The 20792-nt window shown below is 41.4% G+C and overlaps 1 protein-coding gene across 4 annotated transcripts in view; it reads left to right on the top strand.

Moving 5' to 3' along the window:
* Window positions 1-19007, top strand: part of LOC140734810 (receptor expression-enhancing protein 1-like) — a 61431-nt gene extending 42424 nt beyond the window's left edge. For all 4 annotated transcript variants that reach the window (XM_073059368.1, XM_073059387.1, XM_073059396.1 and 1 more), the window contains 4 exons: window positions 301-414; window positions 2445-2598; window positions 10088-10263; window positions 17537-19007. In XM_073059368.1, coding sequence (XP_072915469.1) covers window positions 301-414; window positions 2445-2598; window positions 10088-10263; window positions 17537-17605 — 513 coding nt within the window. In that variant the 3' untranslated portion in view covers window positions 17606-19007. The remainder of the gene's footprint in view (window positions 1-300; window positions 415-2444; window positions 2599-10087; window positions 10264-17536) is intronic.
* The last annotated feature ends 1785 nt before the right edge of the window (window positions 19008-20792 follow it).

Raw genomic sequence — 20792 nt, 5'->3', positions numbered from 1 at the left:
TAACTTATCAACTCGAACAGTCATCTCCTATAACAATGAACAAATTAATTTATCATCCTTTTAAGTATTGACCTTCAGTTTTTCTGACACTGAGCAACTTAAATAGTTCCATTGCATGCAACCTTTCTAGACGTTGTGCAGGAAGAGTGTTTTATGTTAAGTGTTGTGCTGTAAATCCACAATGCTGAGATGCACAATCTTTCTTTCTGCATGACAGCAGACCTATTATGTAGCTTTCAGTTGAAGGTGCATTCCCAAAACTACATCTGTTGCTTCTCACTTTAATTTCCCTCCCTTTAGGATATAGATTGCTACATCCTACAAGCCAAAGAGCGTAGCTATGAAACCATGGTAAATTTTGGCAGGAAAGGGCTGAATATGGCTGCAACTGCTGCTGTCAGTGCTGCTGCAAAGGTATGTATCAGAACAGTTCTTCTATTTTAAATTGTGCTCGGTTTGGTAGTTCATTTCGGGAAGACAGCAAGTCAAGTTTAGAAATGGTTCCCTTAAACCCATTTGCTTGACATTCTGCTCTTTTTAGTTAGATTCCTCACCTTACAACTTCCCTCAGTTATCTGTTGTGTTGTTCACTATTGGATACCACCTTTATCATTCAAAGGTTCATTTATTATTAAAATACAGGCAGTCCCTGAGTTATGAACATCCGACTTGCGGACAACTCATACTTACGAATGGAGGGAGGACAACGCCGTCCGCCATTTTAAGTCGTTGCCATTAACACTGTTTTGAGTGTGTAACTTTGTATTTGGCTTAAATATTTCTTAGCAAGATTCACCCTGACCATCCCTTTTCCAGTCAGCACCGCAACAGCTTGTCCCATTTAACCTGTCTCAGTGTGGGTGGATTTTGGGACCCGGGGGAGCAGAGGACCTGCCGCCTGCGGCTGCTGCTGTATTTTTTTTTAAGTGCGATCATGAACAAGAAATGCTGATCAAGTCAACTAGTTCCTAAAGAGAACTCTGATAGGCCAGTCAGACGGTTCACTTCTCCTCAGCGATAGAACATAAAATCCGCAGTTTTCTGTTCTGTTGATGGAAAACGATCGCGATTGAAAATAAAGTGGAAATAATAAAGCGATTAGAAAGAGATGAAACGCCATCAGTCACTGGAAAAGCTTTGGGCCACAATCAGTCAACGATCGGAACAACTTTAAAGGATACAGGTAAAGGATGAAGTGAGAATAATGGAGCATGTGAAAGGCCCTGCCCCGATGAAAGCTACAATTATTACTAAGCAGCGCAGTGGTTTAATTATTGAAATACATACGTTTCTTAAGTGTTTTATATGCATAGAAAGGTAAAATATATATTAAGACAGATGTTTGACTAACTGACACTAAATAATACCGGATGTACCTGTTCTGACTTGCATACAAGTCCGACCTAAAGACGGACTTGGGAATGGAACTCGTTCGTAACCCAGGGACTGTCTGTATACAACTCTGAAATTCTTCTCCTCCAGAGAGCCATGAAACCAAGAAAGAAAAGAACAGCAACATAGTCATCAACCCCCAAATCCTCCCAGCCCCTCACAGTAAAACGAACAAAAACACAACAGGAATATCGTCCCCCAAATCGCCCTCCCCCACACAAAAAAAACCCAAGAAAGATCGGGCAAAAACAAAGAATATAAAAATCTTAAGACTGGAGGGGGGTAAAAAAGGGTCCATAGTCCATGTTCATATCCATATCCAAAATGCAGAAAGCCTCCGTAACATTCTCCGTACACAGTGGCTGGTTACACATGCCTCTCTGACAGCAGTGATCCCACCAGCAACCAAAAGGCAGGTAGCCAATGCTCACCTTTTGCATTCACCTGGACATTGCTTTAAACGGCAAATAATGGAAGAGTCAATTGGCAAAATGAAGTTGAACGTCGGTTCGCGCCCCCCCCCCCGCCCCCAAACAGCCTTCTCCATAGGCTCTATATCCTATCATTGCTCTCTGAAGAATTTTCCCACGTACTATCACCTGCTGTATTTTGCATTTGGATTTTAATTTACCAAGGAATGAACTTTTCCCATTTAATAATATTTACATTTGAAAGCTAAACGACCTACAAAAACGTATGCTAAAAATTTATCTGCTGCACTATAATTAGGTCCATGTGATGTTATGACTTGTCAGCTTGCACGTTGCTTTATGCCCAAGTTTCAAACTGCATTGCTAAACAAGGTAAAGGGGAAAAGGATAAACAGGACCATACATGCATAACAAGCTGACAACATGTCACGCTGCTAATTTAGCATCTTACAATTTGCAGTTGCTGTTGAGTCACTTATAAAATGTTGTGTTTTTGAAATGTTGCCCAAGTGTTCATTTTCATCAGCATCTGTTTTAATGTTTCTGTAATGTAAGATTCTCCATTCTGTCTACGTTACACTGTAGGTATAACGTGCCTTTCTTGCTTCCCCTGTATTTTAGAGTCAGGGAGCTCTTGCTGGACGACTAAGGAGTTTCAGTATGCAGGATTTAACAACCATCCCAGTCGATGAACCAACACATTACAGAGATCCTCTTTATTCTGAGGATGAGCAAATGGAAAGAGATCCCATCTTGGTATCAAGAGGAGAGTATTGTGAGTCATTTACTTTGTGGAATTTTCATTGAGTAAATAAGCAATACAGCAAGATTAGTTTGAAGACAAAGTTAGTTTTATTCCCAGTCCAAAGGTTAAGCAGGAATTGAAGCTTGTGATGTATTATGCAAGGGACTCTATAAATGCAATGAGAGATTCTGCAGTTTGAAAAGCTGATTTTTATGTAAAATGAAGTGTGATTCTTGCATTCTGCATATAACATCTGGGCTACAAGGTAACCATATCAATGTCCTGAGCAACACACACAAAATGCTGAAGGAACTTAGCAGGTCAGCAGCATCTATGGAAAGGAATAAAGAGTCAATGTTTTAGGCTGAGATCCTTCATCAAGATAGGAATGAAAGAGGGAAGATGCCAGAGAAGGTGGTGGGGAGGGGAAGGAGAACAAGCTAGAAGGTGATAGGTGGAGTCAAGTGAGTAGGGGAAGGAGGGATGAAGTTCAAAGTAAAGTTATTATTAAAGTACATGTATGTCACCATATACAACCCTGAGATTCGTTTTCTTGTGGACATAATCAACAAATCTATAAAATAGTAACTATAACAGAATCAATGAAAGACCACCCAACTGGGGTGTTCAACCAGAGTGCAGAAGACAAAAAAAACTGCAAATGCAAATATAAATAGCAATAAATACGAGAACGTGAGATGAAGAGTCCTTGAAAGTGAGTCCATTGGTTGTGGGAGCTCTCAAATGATGGAGCAAGTGATGTTGAGTGCATTTATCCCCTTTTGTTCAAGAGCTTGATGGTAGAGAGTAGTAACTGATCTTCAACCTGGTGATGTGATCCTGAGGCTCTTGTACCTTCTACCTGATGGCAGCAGTGTGAAAAGAGCATGATCTGAGTGGTAGGGATCCCTGATGATAGATGCTGCCCCCCCCCCCCCCCCAGGACAGTACTTCATGTAGAGTGGCTGGGAAGGCTTTACCCATGATGTACTGTGCCGAATCCACTACTTTTCATAGGATTTTCTGTTCAAGGATATTGGTGTTTCCATACCAGGCTGCAATGCAGCCAGCCAGTATACTCTCCACTACATAAATTGGTCAATTTTAGATGTCATGCCAAATCTCTGTAAACTGCTAAGGAAGAAGAGGCATTGCCATGCTTTCTTTACAATTGTACTTGTGTGCTGGGCCCACGGCAGGTCCCCTGAAGTAGTAACACCAAGGAATTTGACATTGCTAACCCTTTCCACCTCTGATCCTCCAATGAGGACTGGCTCCAAGGACCTCTAGTTTCCTGCTTCTGAAGTCTATAATTTGTTCCTTGGTCTTGCTGAAGTTGAGTGAGAGGTTGTTGTTATGACACACTCAAGCAGATTTTCAATGTTCTTCCTACTGTACATGCTGCTTTGTCACCAGCTTTGATTTGGCCTATGACAGTGGTGTCATCAGCATACTTAATATGGCATTTGAGTTGTGCTTAGCCATAAAGTCATAAGCGTAAAGCAAGTAGAGCACGGGACTAAGCACAGAACCTGTGCTGATGGAAGTCATGAAAGAGATGTTGTTGCCAATCAAAACTGACTGGTGCCTATAAGTGAGGAAATCCAGGATCTACTTGCGCATGGAGGTACTGTGGCCAAGGTCTTGGAGCTTATTAATTAATTTTGAGAGGATGATGGTAATGAAAGCAAGAAGCTGGGAGGTGATGGCTGGGAAAGGTAAAGGGCTAAGAGGTAATTTAATAGAGAGGAGAGTGGACCGTGGGAAAATGGGAAGTAGGAGGGGTGGGGAAACAGGGGAGTTGATAGGCAGGTGAGGAGAAGAGGTAAGAGGGTGGCCAGAGTGGGGGGTTTCAATATGAGGGAAGGGGTATTGGGGGAAAAATACCAGAAGTTGGAGAAATCAATGTTCATGCCATCTGGTTGGAAGCTACCTGATAGAATACTAGGTGTTGTTCCTCCAACCTGAGAGCATCCTCATCATGGCAGGAGAGGGTGCCATGGACTGGCACATCAGAATGTGGATTGGAATAAAATGTTTTGCCACCGGGAAATCTTTTTGTGGATGAAGCGTAGGTGCTCAGAACCAATCCCCAATCTACGTTGGGTCTCACCGATGTAGAGGAGGCCATATAGTAGACGACCCCAACAGAATCACAAGTGAGGATTTGCCTCAGCTGGAAGGACTGTTTGGGTCCTTGAATGGAGGTCAGGGAAGATGTGAATGGGCAGGAGTAGTACTTCACTTCTGCTAGCAGGGGTAAGTGCCAGGAGGGAGATCAGTGTATAGGGGAAAATGGACAAGGAATCTCAATTCCTGTGGAAAGTGGGTGGGAGCTAAAGATGTGTTTGGTGGTAGGGTCCCATTGAAGGCAGTAGAGGTTGCAGAGAGTCTTGTGATGGATGTGGAGACTCATGGGATGGTAGATGAGGATGAGAGGATCTCTAACCCTGTTAAGGTGGTGAGAAGATGTGGTGAGCACAGATGTCTTGTAAATAGAGGTGTAGGTGAAGGTATTATCAATGGTAGAGGAAGGGCAACCCTCTTCTTTGAATGAAGATGGATATCTCTGATGTCCTGGAATGGAAAGCCTCATCCTGGGAACAGATGTGGCAGTAACAATGGAACTGAGAAAAGGGAATGGCATTTTTACAGGAAACCGGGTGGGAAGAAGTATAGTCAAGATAGCCATAGGTTTATAAAAGATATCAGTGGACAGTTTGTCTGCAGAAATGGAGACAGAAAAATTGTGAAAAGTAAGACGGGTGTAAGAAATGGACCAAGTGAATTTAAGGGCAGGGTGGACATTGGAAGCAAAGTAAATAAAATTGGCAAGCTCAGCATTGGTGCATGAAGTAGTACTAATGCAGTTGTCGCTGTAGCACAGAAAGATTTGGGAAGCATTACCAGAAGAGGCTTGGACCATGACTTTCCACATAGCCAGCGAAAAGGCAGGCATAGCTGGGTAATGCTCAGTAAGTGCTGGAGGAACTCAGCAGGCCAGGTAACATCTATTGGAAAAGGTAAACAGTTGACATTTCAGGCTGAGACGCTTCATCAGGACTGGAAATAAAAGATGAGATGTCAGAGTAAGAAGGTCAGGAGAGGGGAGGAATAAGTACAGGTAGTAGGTGTTAGGTAAATTGGGGGGGAGTGTAAAGTAAAGAGCTGGATGATCAATTGGTTAAAGAGATAAAGGGCTGGAGAAGAGGAAATCTGATAGGAGGGACAGAAGGACGTGGAAGAAAGAGAAGAGGAAGGTGATGGACAGGTAAGGAGATGAGGTGAGAGTGGGAAATGGGAATGGTGTGGGGGTGGGGGGAGAGCGGCACAGTACCAGAAGTTTGAGAAAGCAATGTTCGTGCTATCAGGTTGCAAGCTACTCAGATGGAATACAATGTGTTGTTCCTGCAAGCTGAGTGTGGCCTCATCACTGTAGTAGTGGAGACCATGTACTGGCATGTCAAAATGAAAATGAGAAGTGGAAACAAAATGGGTGGTCACTGGGAGATCCAGCTTTTTCTGATGGGCAGAGCATATAGGTCTCCCAGTCTAAGTCGGGTCTCGCTGATATATCAGAGCACTGGATACAGTAGATGACCCCAACACACTCACAGGTGAAGTGTCACCTCACCTAGAAAGACTGCTCTGAATGGCAGTGAGGGATGTGGTGTAGACCCAGGTGTGGCACTTTTCCACTTGCAAGGGTAAGTACCAGGAGGCAGATCAGTGGGGAGAGACGAATGGACAAGGGAGTCGTATAGGGAGCAATCCCAGCAGAAAGTGGGGCAGAGGGATGGAGATGTGATTGGTGGTGGGATCCAATTGGAGACGGTGAAAGTTACAGAGAATTAAGTGCTGGATTAGGAAGATACTTGGGTGGTACATGAAGACAAGCGGTACCCTATCCCTAGTGAGGTAGCAAGTAGATGGGGTGAGAGCGAACGTGCAATATGGCAGAGGTGGGGTAAGTAAGAGCAGCATTGATGGTGGAGGGAGGAAAGCACCTTTCTTTGAAGAAAGAAGACATCTCATTAGTTCTGGAATGAAGGGCCTCATCCTGAAAGCAGGTGCGGCAGAGATGGAGGAATTGAGAGAAGGGGATGGTGTGGTTTTTACAAGTGACAGTGTGGGAAGAGGTATAGTCCAGTTAGCTGTGTGAATCAGTGGGTTTATAAAAAATGTCATTAGAGAACAGAGATCGAGAAGAGGGAAATTTGAAGGCAGAGTGGAAGTTGGAGGCAAAGTTGACGAAGCTGACGAGCTCAGCCTGGGTGGAAGAAGCAGCACCAATGCAGTCATTAATGTAGCGTAGGAAAAGTTGGGGAGTGATACCACTGTAAGCTTGGAACATGGGCTGTTCCATGTAATCAACAAAAGTCCAGCATAGCTGGAACCCATGTGAATGCCCATGGCAACACCTTTGGTTTGAAGGAAATGAGAAGAGCCAAAAGAGAAATTGAGAGTGAGAGCCAGTTCTGCCAGATGGAGGAGAGTGGTGGTAGAGGGGAACTGGTTGGGTCTGGTGTCCAGAAAGAAGCAGAGAGCTTAGGGGCCTTCCTGGGACCTAGCTGGGGCCCATGGCTACATCTTAAGTTTGGAGAAAGTGGGAAAAGCCGAAGAAGAAATTGTTGAGGGTAAGGACCAGTTCTGTCAGAAGGAGGAGGGTGGTGATGGAAGGAATGTGGTTGTGTTTGTTATCAAGAAAGAAATGGAGAACTTAAGGCCTTCGCAGATTATAACAGCAGCCCCTTTGTATGCAGCTTTGATGGTGAAGTTGGGATTAGTGCACAGTGGAGGGCAGTGCAGAGGGGTTAAGGTTCAAACTGGAGTTGCTGAAGTCGAGTTGGTTGATGTTTCATTGGCAATTAGAGATGAAAAGATCCAGAGAAGAGGGTAAACCAGATTGGGGTGTCGAGGGAGATGAGGAGGGTTGGAGACAGGAAAAGGGTTACTGGTGTGGAATGGGGAATCCTTGCCAAATTTGTGGGCTTGAAGACAGAGGCAATAGAAGAAGAGCTCAGCATCATGGTAGGTGAGGAACTCGCTCAAGTACAGGCAAATGAGGGCAAAGGTAAGGCCCTTGTTGAGGACAGAATCACCTCAAGAGGGGAAGGTATGAAGATACGGCAGGGATTAGAGCTAGAATAAGGATGATCAAGGACACCTCAATGTCCTTGTGTATTCTATGTAGTCATACTGCCTTCTGGGCAATAAAAGTAAGAAAGGCTGAATTTGTGACAGTAAAGACTATTATGAGTCATGGTGACGATGAATGTACAGACTTCAACCATTTTTAGGTTTGATCTATCTCTGGATCCTTTCTTTGGCCAGGGGCTGGTGGATCTTTGGGGTCTGTTGCCGTGGATGACTGTGGAAGCTAAATCCATTGGGTGTGTTTTGAGTAGAGTTTGATGGGTTCTTGATTGGTGGGGGCATCAAGGTTTGTGCAGAGGGAGGGAGGTTGGAGTGGCCATAGTTGCAGGTTTGATGGGCTGTGTGGCTTAGTGCTTCATTTGCGTCTTATGATCTTGTTTGGGGTTGGGGATAGGTTCGGAGGAGATGGGTCGGCACCATGGGGGATCGTGGTTGCGGTGGACAGAGCAAAGTTTTTGACAAAGCGTTTTCCCCCAAAAGTGGAGGGAGATGGGATCTGCTGGTGATTACCCATTTCAGTTCAATTTTCCATTCCCATTCCGGTGTGTCTGTCCATGGCCTCCTTTGCTGCCACGGTGGGGCCTGACTGTGGTTGGAGGAACGGCACCTCGTAGTCTATTTGGGTAGCCTCCAGCCTGATGCCATGGGCATTGATTTCTACAACTTGTGGTAATATCTCAACTCTCCCTCTTGTTTTATGTTCCCCAGTCTGGTTGCCCTCTTGTCCCTTCTCTTCTCCTCACCTGGCAATCTCTTTGTTCCGTGTCCTGCTACCCTGTCCTACTGGGCACATGTGTGGTGCTAGGGGAAACTTTATTTGGTCTGGTGGCATATGTGGAGGAAGAGAACAGTCTATACTTTGGGCAGGGGCACTTCATCAGGGCTGGAAGGGAGGAGGCAGAAGACAATGCGATAAGGAGTACAGGTTGGTGGCTGGGACGGAGTGAGTTGAGTGGGGGAGGGGCATGATATGGAAAGGTGGATGGCTGAGGAGGGGATTTTGTCCTCCCACTGCCATGGCAGATTTCCCCTTTTTCTTTACCACCTCATGTGCCTCCATATCAGCACATCATTCTCTATAACTTCTGCCATATTCATTGGGCTCCTACCACTAGGCACATCCCCCCTGCCCTACACCACGTGTCTCACCAACATTCAGGGTCATAGGCATCCATTCCAGGTGAGGCGACACTTCACCTATGAGTTTGTTGGGCTCATTGACTGTGTTTAGTACTCCTGGTGTAGGCACTGCTGCATTGGTTGCATCTGATGTGGATCGGGGATTGCTTCGTCAAGTACCTTTCAAATGAATACCGAGACTTTAGACCTACTCCAGGAATTTAGATCTTAGGTCTCAGTTTGGTTCAGAATGCTGTTGATGCTCGCTTCTATTGTTTATATGACTTTGTGGGTTTTTTTTCTCTCTCTGTGGAATTGGGGTCGGTCTTTTTTTTATATATTTGAGTTCTTTCAAGTTCCTTGCTTTGCGACTGCCTGTAAGTAAACAAATCTCAAGGTTGTATAACTTATGCATTCTTTGATAGTAAATGCACTTTGAAACTTTGCTTTGTCTGTCACAGGGAGCCACTCATTTCAATTTTATATCCCATTCCCATTCTAACATTTTCATAAGTGATATCTGAAGACGGTGGCATCCATCACTAAGGTCCCTCACTACTCCAGGGCATGCTCTCTACTCAATATGTTAGGGAAATTTAGGCAACTCTTAGATAAGCACATGGATGAAAGTAAAATAAGAGGGCTCTGTGGGAGCGAAGGGATGCATTGATGATGGAGTAGGTTAAAAGGGTCAGCACAATATTGTGGGCCAAAGGGCCTGTACTGTTAATCTTATGTATTGATATTTATTATGGGTAGTTTTTATTATTATTGTTTTTATGCTGCATCAGATCTGAAGTAACAATTATTTTGTTCTCTTTACACCTATGTACATGAAATGACACTAAGCAATCTTGAATATTGAAAAATCTGCATTTTTATTGCAAAATTATGAAAGAGTTACACATGCTACACTGTATGTATTTGGAAAGTTTGATACAATCTTCTGTCAATTTGTTGAACAAGGCAACTGCAGTCTTAGACTTTAATATTATTAGTTAACGGGGTAGATATGCCGAGTTGCATAAAGCTGATGTCTTGTACATTAGCTGCCACATGAAAGTTCATGTTTGTATTGAGTAGCCTAGAAGTTTGCCAAGTTGCACTACTCCTCACAGAATGGCCAGTGAGATGCTGAAAAGCAGTCAGCTCATGTACCCCAGTAATGACTACTGGTACATGAGAGGACTAAAGGACTTCTGTCAGTGTTTAAATTTAAAATAATAATGCTTTTTCTCTGCAGCCAAAAGATCTCGAGACACTGCACTAAAACACCAATATGCAGAGAGTGACTCGCAAGATGACGACAAATCTGATGGAGAGGCAGAAAGCCAAAGGTGTTCAATACGCCGTCAACAGTTGAGTTCCAAATCAATAAGACGAGGGCAGGTGACAAGAAAGAAAGGACAAGGCAAAGTGGTAAGAGACTGAGCATAAGCATTCAAGAAACAGGGCGTTTAAGAACTTAATTTTCTGAGCATTTGGATGGGTACATGGAGGGATGGGGCTTGATGGGTTTTGGAGTTATGGGCCAAAGAAGGAAATTAGAATTTGCATGGTGGCTACTTTGTAGAGATGGATTTCTTGGTCTGAAGGGTTCTATCCATGCTGTGTTGTTCTCTGACCACTTTCCTGCACTAATACCATATCCCTTATTCTTTTAATGTCTAAAAATCAATTGTCTTGCAATTATTCAGCAAATTAACACTTTGAGAACCCTTGGATAGGGTATTCTGAAGTTTTACTAGGTCGTAAGTGACAAAATTCCATGTCCATCCTGACAGCCGGTCAGTCCTTCAGTTTGAATCTTTGATCCTAGGGTAACATCATAATGAATCTAAAGCCCTATAAGAATTTAGTATGTCACAATGATATCACCTCACTTATTTACTGTACTTTTCTATTTAGAGATGGGCTCATTCTTTTAAGCTGTAGAGAACAAGGCAGCTACAGTCTTACATTTCATTAGTATTTGGTTAACAAGACAGACAAAGATGCACAAATTTGAAGTCTGTCTACTTAATATTCTTTCCAGTAATCTGTCTGGTGAATCTCCCTTTATTGGAATCATAAGGAGAGTACAATCCTTGCATCATAAAACCAGACCTGTGATCACTGTTCCAGGAGCAGTTTCATCGAGCCCCCATGACATAAAAAAGTCCATAAGTTAGGCCATTCAGCTCATCAATTTCTGCTCTGCCATTCCATAATGGCTGAAATGTTATCCCTCTCAACTCCTCTCTCCTGCCTTCTTTCCAAAACCTTTGATGCCCTTACTAATCAGACCCTATCAACCTCCACTTTAAATTACCCAGTGATCTGTTGTAAATCTAGTCAAGAAGAAAAAAAGAGCTTACAAAAGTTTTAAAAAGCTAGGTAATGATAGAGAGCTAGAAGATTATAAGGCTAGCAGGAAGGAGCTTAAGAAAGAAATTAAGAGAGCCGGAAGAGACCATGAGAAGACCATGGCAGACAGATTAAGGAAAACCCCAAAGCATTCTACAAGTAGGTTAAGAGCAAGAGGATAAGACTTGAGCGAATAGGACCAATCAAGTGTGACAGTGGAAAAGTGCATATGGAACCAGAGGAGATACAAAGGTACTTGATGAGTACTTTGCTTCAGTATTCACTATGGAAAAGGATCTTGGCAATTGTAGGAATGACTTGCAGAGGACTGAAAAGCTTGAGCATGTAGATATTAAGAAAGAGGATCTACAGGAGCTTTTGGAAAGCATCAAGTTGGATAAGTCACCAGGACCGGATGAGATGTATCCCAGGATACTATGGGAGGCGAGGGAGGAGATTGCTGAGCCTCTGGCCATGATCCTTGCATCATCAATGAGCACGGGAGAGGTTCCGGAGGATTAGAGGGTTGCGGATGTTGTTCCCTTATTCAAGAAAGTGAGTAGTGATAGCCCAGGAAATTACAGGCCAGTGAGTCTTACTTCAGTGGTTGGTAAGTTGATGGAGAAGATCCTGAGAGGCAGGAATTATAAAAATTTTGAGAGGCATAATATGATTTAGGAATTGTCAGCATGGATTTGTCAAAGGCAGGTCGTGCCTTACAAGCCTGATTGAATGTTTTGCGGATGTGACTAAACACATTGATGATAGTAGAGCAGTAGATGTAGTGTATATAGATTTTGGCAAGGCATTTGACAAGGTACCCCATGCAAGACTAATTGAGAAAGTAAGGAGGCATGGGATCCAAGGGGAAATTGCTTTGTGGATCCAGAACTGGCTTGCCCACAGAAGGCAAAGAGTGGTTGTAGATGGATCATATTCTACATGGAGGTCGGTCACCAGTGGTGTGCGTCAGGGATCTGTTCTGGGACCCCTAGTCTTAATGATTTTTATAAATGACCTGGATGAAGAAGTGGAGGGATGGGTTAGTAAATTGTGCTCAGTTCTGGTCTCTTCACTATAGGAAGGATGTGGAAACCATAGAGAGGGTGCAGAGGAGATTTACAAGGATGTTGCCTGGATTGGAGAGCTTGCCTTATGAGAATAGGTTGAGGAAACTTGGCCTTTTTTCCTTGGAGTGATGGAGGATGAGAGGTGACCTGATAGAGGTGTATAAGACAATGAGAGGCATTGATCATGTGGATAGTCAGAGGCTTTTTTCAAGGGCTGAAATGGCTAGCACGAGAGGGCACAGTTTTAAGGTGCTTGGAAGTAGGTACAGAGGAGATGTCAGGGGTAAGTTTTACGCAAAGAGTGGTGTGTGTGTGTGTGGGGAATGGGCTGCCAGCGACGGTGGTGGAGGCGGATGTGATAGGGTCTTTTAAGGAACTCCTGGACAGGTATATGAAGCTCAGAAAATTAGAGGGCTATGGGTAACCCTAGGTAATTTCTCAGGTAAGAACATGTTTGGCACAGCTTTGTGGGCGAAGGGCCTGTATTGCGCTGTAGGTTTTTTATGTTTCTATGATTTGGCCTCCACAGTTGTCCATGACAATGAATTCCACAGATTCACCATTCTCTGGCTCAAAAAATTCCTCCTCATCTCTGTTCTAAAGAGATGTCCATGTCCTCTGATCTTAGACTGCCCCACTATAAGAAACATCCTCTCTACACCCACTCTAGCCCTTTCAACATTTCCGCCCCTCCCCTTCCCGCACCATTCTTCTAAACTCCAGCGGGTACAGACGCAGAGTCATCAAATGCTCCTCATGCATTAATTCTTTCATTTCTGGGATTATTCTTCTCTGGTGTCTTCACTATTTTAATCAGAACTACATGCAGTAAAGGACAAAATGGCATTTGTTTCTATACATGCATGTTTACTTTGAGTTATTCCTGTACGGGGGCACCTTGGTTCCCAAGAATGTCAGCTATCACAATTGGAAGGGGTGAGGGAACTTGTCTAATTATTTTTTTACCGAAGTAGCTGACTGTATCTTTCCACATTCTATTCCTTTTGTAATGTCCTCCTCAATTGGGCTATTATATACCTCATATTCCACAGTGTCGCCTAGCTTCCTCTAGCTTTCCATCATCAGCAAACAAGGATATAATATACTTAGTGACCTTGTAAAAGTAGATTGTAAAGAGCTGGAGCATCAGCTCCTTATGACCACCTAGTCATCGCCTCCCAACCTAAAAACATGCAATTTTTCCTAACTTTACACATCTTCTCTTAACACATGTTGTTCTCAATGCCATCTGCTCCAATTTTGTTTAATAGCTTGTTATGTTGTTCTTTAATGAAGGCTTATTGCAAATTCAAATACACCACTTCCACTGCATTCTCCCCCTTGTTACAAGGTCAAATTGAACTGATTTGATTTGCATAATTTCCTTTTGAGGAGTTGATATTTCTCTGCTCAGTCCCTTCATTATTTCCAAAATATACCAATTATCACTAGATTCCAGCATTTTTCCACCACTGATGTTAGCCCTGTTTTGCTCCCCTTCCTTTAAATAGGAGGATGACATCAGCTACTTTATTATTCCCCATATGAATCACAGCTGGAGCTTTCCCCTCCAAGTTCTTATCCAGCCCAGAGGAAATGATTTGAAAGGCAGTCTTAGGAATACTTGTACTGCATCTGAGATGGCTTATATTGCCCTTGCTAGACAGTCCCTATTACTACATCACTTTGACTCTTCACAACTTGATTAGCCTATTGTATTGCAATGGTCTGGTCAGATTACACATCCTCACTGCTTTCCCTTCTCTTAAGTACACAGTTTGGACTATTTCTTACTTTACAGAATTTGAAATCTCTGAACTCCGTACTCGGTTGTCACTGTAGCCAAGCCTTTTATTACCAGGCATCACTAGTTCTGATTCAGTTATGTTCTCATCCAAAAACATTTATTTTTCCTTTAATAACCATATAACAATTACAGCACGGAAACAGGCCATCTCGGCCCTTCTAGTCCGTGCCGAACGCTTACTCTCACCTAGTCCCACCGACCTGCACTCAGCCCATAACCCTCCATTCCTCTCCTGTCCATATACCTATTCATTTTTCTTAAATGACAAAATCGAATCTGCCTCTACCACTTCTACTGGAAGCTCGTTTCACACAGCTGCCACTGTCTGAGTAAAGAAGTTCCCCCGGTATTACCCCTAAACTTTTGCCCCTTAACTGTCAACTCATGTCCTCTTGTTTGAATCTCCATTACTCTCAATGGAAAAAGCCTATCCACGTCAACTCTATTTATCCCCCTCATAATTTTAAATACCTCTATCAAGTCCCCCCTCAACCTTCTACGTTCCAAGGAATAAAGACCTAACTTATTCAACCTTTCTCTGTAACTTAGGTGCTGAAACCCAGGTAACATTTCAATAAATCTCCTCTGTACTCTCCCTATTTTGTTGACATCTTTCCTATAATTTGGTGACCAGAACTGTACACAATACTCCAAATTTGGCCTCACCAATGCCTTGTACAATTTAAACATTACATCCCAACTCCTATATTCAATGCTCTGATTTATAAAGGCCAGCATACCAAAAGCTTTCTTCACCACCCTATCCACATTAATAGCTTTCAAAAATCAAGCTTCTGTATCCTGCTGCTTAACTTCATTGAAGTGTTAGCTTCCAAACATCCAGAAAATTTAGACCAGGTGAAATTTCAATGCTGCAATTCCAGCAAGTTGCTTTATGATACTTTGAGGACCTCTAGTGGGTAAAAATGGGCCTACATGCTATTTTGATTTTTGAATTACAGTAAATCCCAATTAATTGGGACTAGTACATTTTGGCCTAATTAAGCAGATGTCCCAATTAGCTGAAGTTACATGGAAATAGTTAAAAGGTATATAAAAAAAAAGACAAAGTACTGTTTAACGGAGTATCAAATTATGTATTTAAATGTAATACAGGTCAAATTAGAATACTACCAATGCTAGTATAGTACTATAAAACTGTAGTAGTTCTTAATAGTTATCAGCAGAGGAATTCACCTGGTGTACGCTGCCACGTATGGGGTTTCCAAGGAGAAGTAGTGCCACTAGTAAAGGAGCTTGTGTTCATTCTGGGACAGCTCACTCACCTTTTGGTCCTCACTGGACACAGCCCTCACCTATGGCTTCAAGTAGTTGTTTGCATGCCACAGCGAGCATACCCTAGTACACCACTTCAACAGATGTGCTAAACCTGGTGAGGCTACTTGAGCAAAGGGCATGATAAGAAAAAGTCATGGTTGCCTACTGCATCCAAGGAAAACCCCAGTTTGTGACGACTACTTGTACCGCCGCTGGACCTGGATTTCCAAGGTTGAGGGTGGCTTTTTGCACACTTTTCTCTCGTACAATGTTTCACTGTCATTGTTGATACAATGGACAACCAAGAAGCTGCCATCTCTTTTTATCTGACTGTAAATGAACTGAATTAGCGCAGACATCTAGTGCAGACAATGGACTGCTTTCATACAATTCTTTTGATTATTGCATCCTCCAAATCTTTTTCATTGTAACATATAAGATTGTTGATACCTTCAAATTCTTCAGAGTTTCTAACTTGAAGTGGTGAAATCATTTCACTTTCACTCTTTTGCATTTCTGGCATCTTGAAAACACAGTGAGCATAAAAAATTCTAATTTGTCTTGCTGCTTATTTCTTGCCAACTATTAGTGGCAAAAATCACTGCTTTTTGAACATGCAAATGTTGCTATTTTAAAAACTGTTCACTGTAAGCACAGTGTAGTGGCTAACGGCTACAAAGTTCCCTCAACTGACGTTAGTTAGAAACTGTTTGTCTCTGTTCCAATTAACTGGCACAGTGTCCAAATAAATGAAGTGAATCCGGGCTATTTTCTTGAATAGATTTTGTTCTTTAAGAATTGTCCCAAATAAGTACCTGCCCTGACCTAATTGACTGGAATCCACCGTATTGTAAAAAGGATAGGATTACTGTGGGGGGGGAGGTGAGGGCGAGGGCATAGATTATGAGATTCTTGTGGCACAGTCTAGACCAAAATGTACTATTTAAGAATAATAATATTCATCTTCTCAAGACATTCAAGATATTATTTCAAATGGTATATTGTGATTTTTTTTTTTTAACTCCAACAGATGCAAACCTAACCCCTATCCCATCTTTCCTGCCCATTTCTGGTATTTGTCTAGTAAACCTCTCAACTGCTTCAATGCTTTCCTTATCCAAACTGACAATTTGTACTCTCCAGTTCTGCACACAGCAGTGCCCTATATAACTAAAGCATGTATTTCTGTATTCAGTCCTCCCTGTATTGCTAACATGGGTAACTTAATTACCTGCAGCACCTAAATGCTAACATTTTTTAATGTGCATTAGATGCCCAAATTCAATGCTTCTTAGTGCTGTATAATCTCACCATTTAGATGACACTCTTAATTTTTTTCCTTGCCAAAATAGATGATTTCATTTTTTTCCCACACATTATGCATAGGTTGCCAGCATTTTGCCCATTTGCCCAGTCTACATCCATTTGTATTTTCTCGTGCACTCTTCAGGTTTGGTTTCTTATCCATGTTTCATCAACAAGTATTATCCAATTATTTTGTGTAAATTAAATCCATTTTGTGACCTTGCACCTTACTGTCTATCTGCACTGTACTTTTCCTGTGCTGTAACACTTAATTCTGCACCCTGTTACCTTGTATTACCTCAGTGCACCTTTGTAATGAACTGGTCTGTATGTAACACAAGTATTTCATTGTTCTTCAGTATATTTAACAATAATAAAACAATTATTAAATATTATTTAAATTATAAAAGATTGAGATATTAATGCAGATCCCTGTAGCGCAGCACTCACTCCACCTTTACAGCCAGAGCACTCCATTTATGAGACTTCCTATTGGTCAGCCAATTTTATCCATATCAATGTGCTAATTTCCTGAGAAGAGCTTACATCTTTCACAGTAATCATTAGTATGGTATCATATCAAATACAAGTTTCCCTTTATCTACCAAACTGCATTTCTCTTTAACAAACTATGCTGAATATCCAAAGACTTTCTAAGTTGCTCTACTGCTTCTAACATTTTCCCTCTGACCAAAGTTAAGCCATCTAAGAACTTTATTCTGAAAGCCTACCTGCTTGTTTAGATGCTTTCCTCAATGCACTGAGTAGGGAGGTTTCTGCTTTCAAGCTTCCTAATTCCCAGCAGCTCAAAGCAAGATGCTGGGATTGTTTTAGTATAGAATTCCACTTTTTGTAACATCTAAAATGTCAATTTCTCTTGTCTTAGGGTATGATAAAACCAGTAAAGTCGGGGTCAAAGAAGAAGATGGTGCAGTCTAATGTTGACTCTTTGTAAATATCAGAAAAAGTAATGTGACATTCAGGACAAGCAGTAAACTGCACAAACCATGGGTAAAAGTCACCACTGGTGTTTTTAAATTACTGGCAACTTTGAAATAGCCAGATCTTATTGTGTGATTTGTTTATTGTCAAAGTTAGCCCTTTCAAGGGTTAACTGCTTTAAAGACAGTGGCAAAGACTGGACCATAATTAAGGATGCAAAACTGTCATCAAACTGTGTGTTGGAGAACTAGTTTGTAACTAAATTGAAAGCAATGAATAAATGGGCACTGTGTGTGTGTGTGTGTGTGAAAATTCCTATATTTCCATCTTTTGGTGGATGAAACTTTCTGGTGGATGTTACCTTCATGACATAAGTCTACTATGTATGTGGCTTGTTCCTAGATTGACAAGACAGCAAGTCACTAGAATGAACTTGTGTTGATTGCAATCAACTATGTTGAACACTGCATTTTACAGTACTCGCATTTTTAATTTAACTGCAGTTGAGAACACCTCAATTGGTGTTAACACAACCAACTGGTAAGTTTTCTCAGGTACAATCTTGATGGCTCTCAGTGCTTATGGGATAAACTCGCTACTTAAATTAAAACTTTTTTGGCACATAAGTATTGGAAATGTAAACACTGCAGAATCAAAATGAAAGGTCTGCTTTTCAGTTTCCATGTTTGTACAAGAGGATGTAATGCGTTGTTGAGTTCAGAAGTAATGATGTCAGCAGAGCGGAGTCTGGAGTGTGGTACTACAGAGAAACTAAAGTCTTAAGAAAATGAAAGGTGGGTGTTTATTGCAGCAATGATCTGTGAAAAGGGCTGAACATTGTGTCTTTTATACAAGGAGGTCTGACAGTTCATCAGTGCCCTGAGACCATTTTCTGGTTCAAACGCCTGCCAAAGGAAATCCTTGTGACCCATTGCAGCTCATTTTCAGTAATTGTTGGTGTCTGTTTGAACATCGATACTTTGAGTCATTCAGTTTGTCAGCAACTTCCATTTGTACTCTTGCAATTTGTAATCAAAGAAGAACCCATGAAACAGGATAGAAATGCCACATCAGAAGCTTGAGCAGATAATCGGGCTCCAATCTAAATGCTGTTAAAAGTAGTATCTGGTTTTTTTTGTCAGATATTTGAATCTTTCCTCATAACTCTAACATATCACTGTCAGATTGATATTGTTAGACACCTAGGATCAAATCTCAATAGAAATTCTTTAGATCCAATCGGTGACAAAACAGTAATCACAACCAGTATTTTAAATTGTTTCCAAGCCAGGTAACTTGTATCTAAATAATTTTAAATGTCTATGCATATTTCTAAATGTCTATATATTAAAATGTATATTTTCTCTTTCTTTTTCAACTGTTGTACTACTGAAAAATAAATATGACTACCCTAACCCCCTTTCCACTAAGTCTAATGTTATTGGTGCTACAATACAATACAATGTTTCCCTACGTTGTCCTACATTGCAGTGTAGTTCGTACGATAACAAGTGTTAATGCTCAAGTGATGGATAAAAACCTCGTGATAAATCATTAAGTCCTTTTTGGATATTTGAGTAGATAAGTAGTGCCGCTGAAGTACTGCCATGAAGACTGGGAATAACTCAGCAGGCTGCCTGTTTAATATCTCGTGCTTTTGTTACAAATTGGTGTGGTTCAATAATATATTAATGTACAGTACAGAAGAGGAGTAAAGCACAATGGATTTCCCAGCACAATGTCTGGAATGAAATGTGTTGGACAGTCATTTTTTTGACACTCTCAATTGAGTTGAATTGCTATTGAAACTTTGAAGATTAATGGAGAGAAGCAGGATTCATTTAAACTATACGTTTTTATGAAATGTAGCAGAATAGATAGCAAGTGTGAAGCTCCCCTTGATCAAATTGTGTACTTGATATCACAAGGGAGTAAGTGTGTCACTTAGAATCCTGCAATGTATTCATTCTTGATAATCCTGTCTCTTCTATTTTGTTATTATACGATATCCATTGTTTCTTAATCCTTTACTGAGTGGCCTTTTAAATCTTGGCTTCAGAATAGAAGTTGTTGGCTATTAGTATTTTATGCCTTGCCCTTTTTTTTTAAACTTGTCCTGCTGTTATGCAATTGTGTCCAGTCAAAGCTAAATTCGTTACGATTAAATAATCTTGAATTGGTAAGTTTCCTGTGTGGTCACAATTTGATGATCCCCTCAGCTAGCTATGCTATTGTCTTTCTAGACCACCAGATGGTGCCACCATGGTTGAAAATTGAAGAAGGGACAGGAAGCAGTGTCATCTGGGGTGTTAATTATTTGCTTATTTGCCTAACAATTGAAATGTGCAAAACACTATTTGCAACAGTGCAATGTCTCTTCAGTCTTTGAGATTTGTTTCATTGTTTCCAATGTTCAAACTAGAGAAAGAGTTTCCCATAGGCTTCATTTGAAAGAAAGTTTTGCATATAAGGAATTGCATGTTTTGTTAAATACAAGATCTAAAAATTGCAAGGGAATCCTGTGGAAGGCAAAGTTCAACGGCTGCGATCCTTCAAACATGTTTTTGCTATGAGTTTTCGTACTGAGTTTTGTTTTCATCTGCAATGCAGCTAAGTACAAAGCAGCAACAATAAAGAGGTGATAAAGATTTGAATTACTAATCTCTGTTCCAGAATATTTGGACCTGAGAAGCCATATGAATATTCCCAGGAAGTGCCTAGAGTGAGCCATTGGAACAACCCAATGCTCTCCATCCAAGACATTCTTGAAGGCTAAAAGCAAATCTTAATAATTATGGTAGCATTGTCATTCAGTACTGTATCTTGGAAATTACTTTTATGCAATAACCTTATACATGAAGTTTGGCTTGTAACTTTAATTTCCTCCCATAGGATAAGGAGATGCTTACCTTTTTGTTTGTTTTGTTCTGTGCCTTTGCAAGCCTTGGCACACAACCGCAATAGAGCCTCCAGACTGGAGCCTGTCTCAGACATTTGCTCCTGATAGATATTTGGATTGGGAGAGGCTGCTAATACTTGGTTTCTATAATGAGCAACTTCAGAATAAAAGCCAGACAGAGACGGCTAGAAGAAAACTAATTTTTTCTTGTAGTACAAGAAGAACTCAAGTTTTGGCAAGTTTGGAATTTCATTTGGGTATTGAATGACAGTTGGCTTCTTCAGAGGAACCTTTAGCCATG

This window comes from Hemitrygon akajei, chromosome 1 (genome assembly GCF_048418815.1).
Source record: "Hemitrygon akajei chromosome 1, sHemAka1.3, whole genome shotgun sequence".
Classification (NCBI taxonomy): domain Eukaryota; kingdom Metazoa; phylum Chordata; class Chondrichthyes; order Myliobatiformes; family Dasyatidae; genus Hemitrygon; species Hemitrygon akajei.
This window is presented reverse-complemented; position numbering and strand designations above follow the sequence as displayed.